General features: G+C 41.8%; 1 protein-coding gene across 1 annotated transcript; it reads right to left on the bottom strand.

Moving 5' to 3' along the window:
• Nucleotides 1–9440: 9440 nt before the first annotated feature.
• Nucleotides 9441–12087, bottom strand: LOC122767762 (neurogenic differentiation factor 4-like). The gene is made up of 2 exons (XM_044023228.1): nt 12063–12087; nt 9441–11063 (listed from the first exon to the last, which is right to left on the bottom strand). The coding sequence occupies exon 2, from the start codon at nt 11057–11059 to the stop codon at nt 10061–10063; it is 999 nt and encodes a 332-aa protein (XP_043879163.1). The 5' UTR covers nt 11060–11063; nt 12063–12087; the 3' UTR covers nt 9441–10060.
• Nucleotides 12088–13625: the final 1538 nt, after the last annotated feature.

Below are 13625 nucleotides of genomic sequence, written 5' to 3'. Positions count from 1 at the left end.
GAGGAGGAGGAGGAGGGAGGAGGAGGAGGAGGAGTAGTAGTACAGCAGCAGCAGCAGCAGCAGCAGCAGCAGCAGCAACAGCAGCAACAGCAGCAGCAGCAGCAGCACACACTGCAACACAACAAACAGTCTAGTGCAAGGACGCCTTATATTTATCCACTCTTATATATTCACTCCAGCAGGAGCAACACCAGAGGATACAGCTGAGATAGAGGTTTCCCTCACTGGAGGAATCTCTGCACCACCACCATCTCTCTCTCTCTCTCTCCCTCTCTCTCTCTCTCTCTCTCATATTTTGGGGTTGGGTATAACTTAAAGGCACCTTGCAGTCCAAAGCCACGATTGGCTGAAGGCTTGGCCAATAAGAGCAGAGAGTGCTTAGGTTTTTCTTGGGGTATTTGAATCAGGAGGCAGAGTGATAATGCTGCTGTCAATTCTGCTCCCCCTCCACTTCTCTCTGTCACCCCCTCCTCTGCTGCTTACTGTTGACAACCTCTTTTTTTCTCCCCCCCTCTCACTCTCTCTCTTTCTTTTCTTTCTCACTTAATTCTCTGCATCACGCTCCAGCGTGACGGCATCTGAAACATGACCTGAGTACATTAATGTTTGCCCTTGCAAAAAAACCCGAGGCTGTGAATCCCCTCTGGTCGTCTCTCTCTCTACCTGTCTGTCAGGCTGTTTTCACAGAGGTCTGTGGTGTACTTAGAAGAAATGCTGACAGAGTTAGCTCTGTAGTTGCCCTCCCAGACAACTGTGTGAAAAGGAAAGCAGACAGACAGAGATGGAGGCTGACAGGATGAGAGACTGGATGAAGCATGGGAGGGAGGGGAAAGGGAGATTGAGGTTAACGCTGGCTGACTTGGGGATGAAAGTGTAAGGTGAGGCAGCGTGGAAAACGAGGTGAAGCAACAGGATGTAGGGGGACGCTGACAGATATTCACAGGCAGCTCAATGACCTCAAAAAAAACAAAACATACATACACATCTGTAAAGATAACGTTTTAGAGGATCATGCTTTTTTCCCCAAAAAAACTCAAAGCTCATATCTGAATTATGATTAACTTGAAGGTTCGGCTTTATCGTTAAGGTTAGAGATAAATCAAGTTTAGGCTGTCCAAATAAATGGAAGAAGAAAAGCTGCATGTCCGCATGTGCGTGTGCGTGTGTGTGTGTGTGCGCGTGCGCGCGTGTGAGAGTGAGAGATGGAGAGAGATAGGGTTTCCTCATTAGTAGAGTTGGGCTGAATAATGCAGCAAGGTGTATTGTTGTGGTCAATGGGCCAGGTGCTAATGTGGCTGTCTGAGGGTGGAGGACAGCCACAGCATGACTTTAATGGATGTCACCATGGAAAACTGAAACTGGACCTTTGGACTCAGGTGACACACACCATCCTGCATGTGTGTGTGTGTGTCCGTCTCCGCTGGTTCTCAGAGAAAGGGCGCTGAAGGGCGCCGTTCCCAGGTTCACACAAAATAGTTGTGGCTTTAAGGGGATAAGCTCAGTTATATGTTTTACCACTAACCTGGGATGAGTTTTTTTTAAATGTTGTTGCAGCCAACAAACAGGTGACAGAGCAGATGCAGGTCTCACAATGTTCTGTTGGTAACACAAAATTCAGTATTATTCAGTACTATTTAAGTCTGTTTTTAACATCTCTTCTTCAGTGCAGGGGCATTGATTTGTTTGTTTTGGACGTTTTCTATCAGTATATCTTTGGAAAAACATTGATAACGTTTTGATTTGTGGGATCTCATGCACTTGACCTTAAAAACAATAGTCAGAAAGGGACAGCTAAAAAGAGTTTTCAAAGATTTAAAATGTTTAGAACAAAGTCCAAATAGTGTCCAAATTAAGCCTTAGAACTGTTTCTAAGGCTGTGTTTCTTGCATCATGAATTAAAATAATTGCTAAGTCAGTGGCCTGTGACCCTCCTGTGGAGGATCAAGAGGTAGAAAATGGATGGATGGCTAAGTCAGTGGACTCCTGTCTGTGTGGTAGAACATTTTTGAAAACTGCGTTGTAATATATGCGAATACTGTAGCAGCGTACCATCCTGAAATGTGTCTAAAGAATAAATGAACTTAGGTTCATGGTTTCGAGGGTGGATGTGGGCCCATAATTGTGTTGACAGGATTGTTCAACTCTAATTTCAGAAAAGTAAATCCTTCAATTTCAGACGTTCTGCGAGTCCTTAATGAGGTCTTTATGGAAAGTGAGATTACCAAATCATGAGGCCAAAGAGACATATATTTGGATGAGGGTGAGCTGAAGAAATGCTTAGTTTAATTAATTAGGATCCACCGTTTGCTACTGCATTACTGCGGCTGTTCTTCCTGGGGTCCACAAAAACTTCCAATGTCATCATAATTACCCACTGATCACAGATAAAACCTGTCACACACACACTCTGCCAATCTGACAGCTGTGGGAGGAAGCCGGAGAACCCGGAGAACCCGGAGAAAACCCATGCATACACGGGGAGAACATGCAAACTCCATGCAGAAAGGCCTGTGACGTATTCATGTTTTTCTCATCGTATATATCTTGTCTGCTGTTTGTGTTTTATGACTTATCATTTGTTCAGAGATGATGTGGACTGAAGCCGAGGCACAAACATACTAACTGAGAAGCAGCCGGCTGTGTTTTGGTTGTAAATCAATGTAATGTATCGACAAACAAACAGTGTGTTAAAGTGAGAGCAGCGCAGGCCAAAGGCAGGGGAGCTATGAGCTGCACCTCGGAGGGTTAAGACAGGTGTTGGGTGGAGGCTGAATTGCTTGTTTCTTTTTTTAATTCACTATTTCTCAATAAAGTGACCTGATGAAGGTTCAGAATGTTTGAGGCAACAAGCCTTGGATTTATTCACGTGCAATGTTTGTGGTGCAATAGAAACCTTCGTCGTGTAGCAAAATCATTTTTTAATTTTTGATTTTGGTTTTGTGGATGTGCACTTAAATGTCTCTCTTGTAGTATGTGTACAGACAGAGCCTGCTTTCTTTAAGTATATCTTTCTTACTCTCTTCTCCCCTGATCTATGTCGTAAGGTTGAGGGTCACACAAGGTCTAAATACAGGGGTCTTGTCCGACACTGAGAGTACCTCTGATCAAAGAGAGAAAACTTCAAAGCCTCATATGAGACGATCACTCACTCTTCTGCTCTGAATATTGCAATAATGAGAAGATCCAGGCTGATCCAGCTTCTCTGTGCATGTTCAAGCGATCAAAGGAAGAATGCTCACAGTGGTGGGCGGCGTTATTTTGTTCCGTAGTCAGTTACGCTCTTACCTGAGCCCCACATTGGTCACCTCTGTTCTTCACAAAGCTCGAGGTGATCCAGATCCTCTGTCCAGTAGAGACTCCAGAGATCAGTGCGTCAGCCGGCACACGGCAACACTGGCAGAAGTCCTCTTTGATTTGAAATCTTCAAATTAATTTGTTTCAAGCACTGAGCAACATGAGTGCAGACTTCAGACCAGTGAGCTGAAGGCTGGAGAGCAAAATGCTCTGTGCAGGCAGACACAAGTGTAGCTGCATCAAACAGCAGGTGTCTTGACTTTCAGCTTCTTCATCTTCCTCACAATCACTGTCTCTCCCTTTGACCTGCTCTTTTCAGATTCCTTTTGACACCTCTGTGGTTCCCCTCTGTTTCCCCTTCATGCTGCCAACTCTTTAATGAGAGCAAAGGAAACAAGTGCACGAGATTCCAGGGGCTAATTCTGCCTCTTAGGAGGGGGGAACCTAATATGTGAGGACAACTGTAGAAGGAGGGAGAATTTAGGCAGGGGGAGATTGTAAGGAGAGGGAGGGGTTTGGTGTGGGTGTGTGTTTTCTTGTATTTGTGACATTTGTAGCACATTTTCTGGCATAAACACTGTCAGGAACAGTTGTCCTCTATTCATGGAGACCAATACCTGTCATGACTCCTGCTTTACTACAGGCGCTTTTTGTTGTTGTGTTGTTGTTCTTTCTGTCTTCTTAACCTTGGGTTTTAGTTTCTGTTATTTTCCTGTTTTATTTGTTTTAATTGTATTTTTTCCGGTTTCGTTAAACTTCCTGCCCTGTTGTCACCTGTGTTTAATTAGTCTTGCCTCCAAGTGTATTTAGTCTCTATGCTCCCCAGTGTCGCGTTGTCCTGTTTCAGACTAATGCAAGTCACACACACAAGATCAAATCAAAATGAAAGAACTGAATTTGTCCTCAAAAATGTATTTTTTTCCAACCTTCTGTCAGTTTACCTCCTGGTGAGGCAATGTGCTGGGTTAGCTGTGATGATGTCGATTAATGTGAATGGCTGTGAAATAAACATAGTGACACAACATTGACAAACATGATAGTGTGGGAATGCCGTATGCTTGCAGGTTGATTCCTCACTGCTGCCATTTAAGGTGTAGATTCAGATCGGATATCATGTATGTGCTTGCACGTGTTGTTTCAGCGAGGTAGGACGGTATTAGGTGAAGGAGCTGGAGGAGAGGGCTGAGGTGAGACTGACGCATGGTCTAATTCTGATGTACTCAAAAGCCTCGGCTCGACACCTCCTGCACCACAAGTCACTTTCGGGAATATGGAGTGCAAATGTAGGGTTAAGTGTAGTCCATCAACGTTATGAACAGTTTACGGACATCTAGTGCGTGAAGAGCTCTTTTTTAAATGTGACACTAAACTAAGTGTTAAATGTGAGCAGTTAAAACAGACACTGTCCTGTCTGGCTTAGCACGGTCCCATTCTGACATTCCTGAGCAGGAGATGTCTGTGTAAACTAAATTTAACCTTCCCTTTCATTTCATTTGCATATAACGGACACACACTAACACCCTCTGGCAATGTGCCATGTAAGGGTCAGGTTTGGGGACAGTGGGGAAGGACGCCAAAGTGGAGTAGTAAGCATATTTCACCGGAGGATACAGTTACAAACACACACAGGTTTGCGCAGCTACTTTTATTAGGACACTGCATTGACTTCCATTCATTTGGACAAATTAAACAAAACGGTACTCACTATGGCTCACTAGGACCAGTCCTGACAAGGTCAGTGTTTATGCCAGAGAAGGTCCTAAAGAGGTAACAAATACAAGTACACACACATACACACACACACATACATAGTCCTTCCCTTGTCCCTCTCAGGGTCAATCCCCTCATTCTCTCTCTAAATATATACTTTTCTTTTTACAAGACTTCCCATCATGACATTATTACAGTCTCTGACTGATCTATTTGCGCTCCAAAAGTGTTTATGTGCGTCTCCTTTGCCCTGGACATGTAGAGCAGCATGAATGTAACAACTCACTCAAGCAGCACATTACTGTAAGCCCCTGCTGGCCACTGAGACGTGTTTACTTATTTTCTCTATGCAAATAAAGAATAAATATTAAATATTGAATTAATAATAATGCATCTTGTGGTCACACACAAACTTACTTCTTTACGTCTTCCTCAAAATTGATTCATTCAATCACCAACATGAATTAAATTTTTATATAAATATAACTTCTTTGTTTTTTATCAAACAATGGTAGAGGGAACTGTCCAAATAAATAAAATCACTCAATCCACACACAAGCAGTTGAGAAGGATTTGCTGTCAGTTGTCCAGTGCAAAATAAAATAAAATACAAAAGTCAATTTAAATTTTAACTTGATTATGCAGTGATGTGTAAACTTAAGAGACCAACATTTCTACCAGGATCTATAAACGAAGATTTAGAGGATAAATTAAGTAAATAGTGGCAATCCATTCATTTATTGTCAAGACACATTTAGTTGATCTCATAGCTCAAACCTGACCCAACTGTAACTTATTCTGTTTAAGTAAAGGATCCATTTTACTTTTTCTTATGATTCTTTTTGTTGTATTACAGTCCTGATGTTTTTCTTCAGGGGTTTCTTGATGTTGCTTTGTTACAAAGGCACATTGAGTTTCATATTTGATCCCTGGCAAACCTTGTGCTAAAAGATCATCATCCAATACATTGTTGTTCTTGTGGAGCTTATACAAATGAGTGGGGGGATGCAAAATGTAGTATTTGCGTCAGTTAGATTCATCAAACACATAATTTGTTTTGGCTCCATTCTGCCTCAGTGTAGCCAGCAGTGCTGAGAGGGGCCTTTTTGTTCTTACTTTTTCTCACCAACTTCATTCTTTTTCTTTTTTTGTACACCTTTTAATTCCAGTGCTTCTCTTGAAGATTTAATCAGTCAGAATTTCCCTAATTAATCCCTTTTCATGTCCTTTCACGCTAAATAATTACAGAGTTTGATGCGTTTGCTTGCTAGATAGAGAGGACAGCATGCAGATTCCTGATAGAGCACAGTCCCCTGGTACCTTCATTAGCCTGATTATTCACATCCAAACACTCTCCATTAACCAGTTTTCATGTAAATAGGTTAATTCTATTCCCACTCTTCACTCACTCTGCTGGCACATAATGTTGTATTATGGTGACACCTAGTGGTCAAATGCTTGTCTTTCATCCAATATTTAACCACTTTAACCACTTGGTGGCAGTACAATTTTATTCTCCTTATTAACTAAATCACTTCTTTTAGTTTTTTTGTTTTTTGTTTTTAATAGGACTAACGTTTGCTTAATTGAATTTCACATTTTGTTTTTATTATTATTATTTTATTTTTATTTTTTTAAATCATTGGTGTCTGATGAGTGTGTAGTCCTGCATGAATGCACAATACCTGCAGGATTGTGTGTGTCACAGATGGAGAGCTGCTGCCCTCACTGCCCCTCTTCCCCCAGGATTAGTGAGTTAATGCAACCGTTCAGACACTGAGCTCCCATCAGCTGCTTAATAATGTTTTATCCCAAATAACACAACATGCACACTTGATGTGTGCACTCTTAAACACACACACATATAAACCAATACCAATATCCCAATGACAACTTATACACTTGTATATCCACTCAACTGACTTTTTTTACACATTCACCTCATTGCTGTTCAGTGACTAAATGACTTAATGACACCATATTTAAAGCTGCAGTGCATAACCTTTTTGATATTGTTGTCCTTCATCTGAAATGAGACTCTGTTAGACAATACCAGCAAACCTAACTGAGAGAGCATTTGTGTGTATATACAGCAGCAGCACAGGACAGACAAGAGGCATTAATCCCATAAACTGCTGAGTAGTAGAACTCACTTCTGAAATGTTATGGGTAAATTTCTTTGTGTTTTTCAGTCATACTCCAAACTGTTTACAGTCGACTCCCTTCACAAGGGCATTGTTGCCGTTTGTGTGTCTTGACATAAAACCCAATGTCCCAGGAGACATGTGATCTAAACTCTCGCTATGCTGAGAAACACAGGGAGAGTCGTGTGGAGCTGATAGACTTAATTGATGTGTTGATTAAGTGTTCAATTGACCTTTGCATGTTTTTGGACATGTGGGAAGAAAGCTGGAGAAAAATGGTAGATGGTATATAGCGCTTTTATATATTTATATATATTTTTTTATATCAGATTTTGCTATTCACCCATTCATACAATGCATTTATGTGCAGGATTTTCACTTCACTTATCTTTCATACCCATTCACATGCTGTGGGCACAGCTGCCAGCACAGCCGTCAGAAGTGACGCGAGGTTAATACAACCTTCAATTTGAAAAATGACTTGCTGTACCACTGAGCTACTGTCACTTGAGAAACATCAATGTTAAGAAACTGACGCGTACACAGGGAGAACATGCAAACTCCACACAGAAAGGCACGGACTGGGACACGGAAACCGTGTGGCCCACAGTTTTTTCATGTTTAAAAGCTACACAGTACAGCATTAAATTCAAGTTAATATTGGTGCGATTCCAAATAAATAATCTTTTAAATTACACAAACCCATACAATAAAAAGTTTAATAAAGGAAAGAGACTAAAATCCTGAGATTAAAAGTCTATGATATGTAATTGAGCTGGCTAAGACAGCAGCAGCACATGAGATATGTAGCAGCTCTGCTGTCATCATAGGCTCATCCAGATATCAGAGGGGTCAGAGGTCAAAGAGGGTAAGGGCAAATGCAGCCTCTTCTTTATATTGGGTGTAGCCCAAGCTAATCTTTTTTTTACCCTGAAACGTAGCTTTACTATCTTTCATGTGGCTGAATAAACAAGATTCTCTGAGACCTGATCTGATCTAGGGATGATCAGTGTCTTTAAAGAGCAGGGACGTGTCCTGTTTGTGTTATTCATCCTGTTGATTGAAGTTTGCAGTGAAAATGTGCCTCAAACCCACACCAGCTTATGCTAATCCTCGTGAAAACAAAGCTGTATACTTTTCCCATTGCAGGTCAAGCGCTTGATGTTCATCGGCATGTTTTTCAGGATTATGAGCATTTTATCCATAACACAACCGCTAACATTATACTTACCCATCGCTCAGATAGAGAGGCTGTTCAGAAATGTACAGATTTGTAAACTTAACCAACAAACGTGGATTGCCACTGGTGACCATGACTCTTGGACCATTCCCACCAACGAGCCATGACCCAGTATGACCTTGTGACCCCTGCACACTGACCTCTCAGTGGGTGGCCTTCACACAGACCAACAAGGACCATGAATCACAAGAAGTAAATGGTAGAGGGCTTGTATTCATAGCACTTTTTTTCAGTCTTGATGACCCCTCAAAGCGCTTTGCACTCCAGTTTTGCTATTCACCTATTCACACCCATTCACTCACACATTCATACAGTGCATCTATATGCAGCAGCACTTTTTCTATCACACATCTATCAATCCTAGTCACACCCTGCCAGCACAGCCACCACTGAACCACAGCCACTGATATAAAAGAGGCACATTTGTTACTTTACATTTCTCTTTTGTATTATACAAATGGTTGTTTTGTCTCTGTATGTCGGCTGTATGCTGGTGACCTCTCACCCAATGTCCGCTTGAAATGGCTCCTCCCACATTGTTTAAAAATATGTGGTTTAGATAATGGTTTGATGGAAGATATCGTTGTTATTGAATCAAAAAAGAGGGAAGCTCAGGCTTTTCTGACACTTTACCTTTCTTTAGAGATAATACAGAACCTATATGTGTTCCTGAACGTCTCTGTGTTTCTTTGAAAGGTCAACAGACAGCCGTGCATGTAGCCTATTCCATGTGTTACTGGTGAGTATGGCCTGAGCAGATACCAGACCAAGGATTACACAGTCCTAGTGTCATTGAAGTCAGCCTGGCAGCCATGTTAATCATAAATCTTTATCTTAGGTTCCTGACTCGCACATCCTCCCTTTCATTAAAAGACTGGGCACGGATTAGTGAAGCTAAATCCCAGAGATCAAGGGAGAAAAACGACAATGTTGCAAGTAAACAGTATTGCGTTCTGTTGGTGCTAGCTAGCTAGCATCTATCTATCTATCTATCTGTCTGTCTGCCTTTCTTTCTTTCTGTCTGTCTGTCAATCACAAAATCCATGGACAGATTGATTTTTTAGTTTTTTAATTAACATCAACTTTTCCCAAATAAACTGATACAATCATAATGATAAAAAAACATTACATCACATCCTATGTGCAATCTATAGAAAATTAGATAACCTGAGAGTATGTTTTACTTCACCTTTATCTCTCAGTCTATCACTTCACATCTATTTCCTTTTTCTTTGTTTTATCTGTGTATTTTCCCCCTAAAGTACCACACCGTACTGTTAAGCTACACCTGACTGAGATTTCAGTGCAAAACATGAAGTAAGACCTAGCTAACAAATAAAAATAAAAGACACGACAGGAAACAAACCATTCATCTAAGTAACAAAGAAAGAAGAGGCTTAGGCCACAAATATATACAAAAGAAAACAAACAGACATACAGAGTCCATATATACGGTGTTAAATAAAGGAATAAATAAAAAATACTTTAATTTATGTAGAATATGTGACATTGCCAGAGCTAAATCAGAAGTGCTGATATTACAGTAACTGGACATCTAGTCAAAATGGCCATGTTAGACTTTTTGGTAATCAGTTTTAAGGAAAATGTATTCTATTGAGAAACATCAGTGCTTTTAGTCTTTAAGTCCAAGAGACAACTCTGCTGATCCACTTCAGTCTCTGTAGATGGAGGTTATATGTTGTGGGGGCATGTGTGGTGGATGGTAGGAATCATACGACCCCTCTGAGTGTCCATCATAGCTGCTCTGAGTCTGATACACGCCCTGGTCCACAGGAGAAGGGGAGTAGTGGTGTTGCGGTGGGTAACGTGGTGAAGGCTCCTGTTTGGGCACCAGGTTGCTGCTCATCGGTGGTGTCGGGGGCCCGTCGTATGGTGGGGTCCCCACACCGCCAGTGTTATACTCATGTGGCGAGTGGTTCTCAAATCCTGCTCCCTTAATTGTCCTCAGGTGAAGCAGGTGTGGAGAGTCAAAGGTGCCATATGGTGGACTCGGCAAGCCTGGAGAGGAGTAGCTCACCATGCCACCAAGAGGAGTAGGTGGTGCTCGAACGTTTTGTCTGTCCTCAGGCCTCATCCCAACACTGGGAGCTGGTCCCAGCTGCAGGCAGCCGGCCACCAGGTTGCTGGTGGGCTGCGAGAGTCCCTTACACAGCGTCTCCATGAAAACCCTGCTCTCTGTGGACAAGCCTCCATCCAGCGCCTCAGACAAAGCACAGATGTAGTTGCGGGCCAGTCGTAGCGTCTCAATCTTGGACAGTTTCTGGGTTTTGGATTGGCATGGCATGATGCTGCGCAGGTTCTCCAGGGCGTCGTTCAGGCCGTGCATACGTGAGCGCTCCCTGGCATTCGCTTTCACGCGCCTTGCACGGAAACGCTCCTGTCGTGCTTTGGTCATGCGCTTTTTCTTAGGTCCTCGTCGTTTGGACTTGTTGTCATCCTCCAGTCCTTCCTCCTCTTCCTCCTCTTCGTCATTCTCCTCAGCATCTTCACTGCCCATCTCCCTGACCAGTTCATTTGTTCCAGCTGCTCTGCAGAGATGTGAGGACATGGGTGTGTCTCCATCAGGTGAGCTCATGTCTTCATCTGTCCACTGCAGAGGGCTGACCAGCTCGTCTCCCTCACCTTGTCTCATGTATGGCTTAATCATCATGGTACTGTAAGAGGAAGAACACACGTTTCAAACACACTGTGCTGCACATCTACACACATATTCATTAAAAACTTCAATTAGCACCATGAACCCTATGTGTTCATTGTAGTTTACACTGTTATACTTTTAGCTAATCTGTACATGTTGTAATCAGTGGGGACATTATTTCAACAGCTTGATTTGGTTTAAGAGTATTTGCTACTGCATGGCCATACTCAAAAATAACAATAACAAAAAAACAGTACATATCTGCTGTTATTAGGTAAACTTATATTTGACTTATATTAAGATAATAAATTGGATATGATGTAATCATTCATCATCATTATTGTTATTTTATTCCTACATAGATAGATAGATAGATAGATAGATAGATAGATGAGAATATACACTATATAGTATAATTATTAAAATTACTTTTCAACCAAGAACCCATTTCAGCACCAGACAGTTCCCTCCCGAGTCACTGCATATTTCTTTCTTTTTCTTTCTTTCTTTCTTTCTTTCTTTCTTTCGGGGTAATCCTGGTCACCTTGTGAAATGGTAATGCCCCTCTGCGGGATAATGTCACTGACAGGACTTCAATCTGGGGCATCGCAGGATTTGCTCCCGGATGAAGCGACGACCATGGGATTAAATGAAAGATCGACTTCCCCCCCAGATCACTGACAGAGCGAGAACGAGCGATTGGATTGGAAAGAGACTTTTGAAAAGACAGAAATATTAATGTCTCGCCACAAATGTCGCGCCTGAGCAGACATTTGCTAAATGTCGACTGATTGAGATAAGCTTTTTATTTTCCCCTCATTTTCATTAGATATATTGATTCCTGATGACTTTTTAAAACTAGAAAGCAAACCCGCAGGGTTCAGGGAGATGGATTTAAAAAAAAAAAGAGAGAAAAAAAAAGAAATATAAAGATAAAATAAATCACATCTAACTATCTATCTCCTCTGCATAAAAGCTGCATGCCAATCATTTGTATAAAATCAGTGAACTTTACCAGAGTTGATGTTTTTCTTTCTCTCGCGGATGTTGTTGCTGCTGCTGCTGCTGATGATGATGATGCTGATGATGATGTTTCCTCCGCGGAAGTCACTGACTGGTCTCTCTGTCCATCACATACAGCGCAGAGTGAAGTTTGGAGTCTGTGTCAGTGCAGGACTCTGCGGGGACTCCCGGTTTTAACCTCGAAGTTAAAGAAGCTCCTCCTCCTCCCACGCGTCTGCTGACGCGCTGGAACTCGCGCGTGGCCGGCCCGTGGCTCGTGTGTATGTGTAATGCGTGTCCAAGTATTACTAATGTTGTGGGGACCTAAGCCTGCTTACACAGTCACATTATGGGAACTTGTCTTCCCTGTGGGGACAAAAAGCAAGTCCCCATAACGTCAATTACATTTTAAGGTGAATATGTGTTTTAAGGTTAGGTTGAGGTTAAGGTAAAGTTAGGGTTAGGATTAGGCCAGTAGTAATTGTGGTTAAGTAAGTATCCAGGAAATGAATGTAAGTCAGTGCAATGTTCCCTCAAGTCATGAATGTCGAACGTGTGTGTGTGTGTGTGTGTGTGTGTGTGGCTCTTTGTTGCTCGCCAAATCCGCGGCACGTTTGCGCGGAGCGGAGGGGAGACGCGCTCTGACGGCTGAGCCTAACTGTATGTGACAGCTTCAAGTTGCATGCGAGCAGGTGGTCGCTCCATCCATCCATCCACCCCTCATCCACGTTCCCTCCTCCACACTGAGGTGACACGCTGCATGTTCAGTTCATAATGGGGGAATCATGCCTGACCAGGGATTCAAGTTTAGTCACGTGAGGAGTTCAGATCGAGTGGGGATTTAAACCTAATAACAAAAAACATGATTTCAGCTTCATAAATGTGAATATATATGTGGATCTACATTTTTTTTATGCTTGAGGGTAGATTTACGATCAAAACAGAGCAATAAAATAGAAATAATCTTTACCTGCTCCAACATAGTTCTTACACTTTAGGGTTCAATACAAACTTTTTTTTACAAAGTATTTGTTGCCTGTGGATGTGTCTCCAAAAAATCCAAAACATCTTCAGCATTAAGAATTACAAAAAAGAAACACGACTGTAATTTAAATGCACATTCTGCAAATCATATCCAAAAAGGCATTTGTTTACTCTAGGTAACATATAGTATTATGGCGGTATCGGTCTTGGTATATGAACATTCTGTATATATCATATATTTCTTCATGTGTACCATGAAATGTGGCCAGTTTATCCTATATTTTTATGTATTTTATGAAAATCCTAATGTAGTGTGATGTGTCAGTTTGGTTCATTTCCATCTGATGTAGCAACAATTACCATGACAAATTATTAATCGGTGGGGGATTTTACAGTGTATTTAGAAGCTGGAAATTGAAAAAAATAAATAAACCTGCATCGATGTAAATAAAGAGATGTGAAGAAAGCAATCTGCAGATATGCGTCTCCCTGAAGTCCACATGGCTGCAGGAAACAGGAGTATAATCGTGGGTTAACATATGTTTAACTTTGGTGCATGAACACATCTGAGGAGCTGGTGTGAGCATCAGCG

Source organism: Solea senegalensis, linkage group LG4 (genome assembly GCF_019176455.1).
Source record: "Solea senegalensis isolate Sse05_10M linkage group LG4, IFAPA_SoseM_1, whole genome shotgun sequence".
In the NCBI taxonomy this organism is placed as follows: Eukaryota; Metazoa; Chordata; class Actinopteri; order Pleuronectiformes; family Soleidae; genus Solea; species Solea senegalensis.
This window is presented reverse-complemented; position numbering and strand designations above follow the sequence as displayed.

What these genes read in the sequence shown, in the direction of transcription:
- LOC122767762 (XM_044023228.1), bottom strand. Translation starts at nt 11,059, where the DNA reads ATGATGATTAAGCCATACATGAGACAAGGTGAGGGAGACGAGCTGGTC.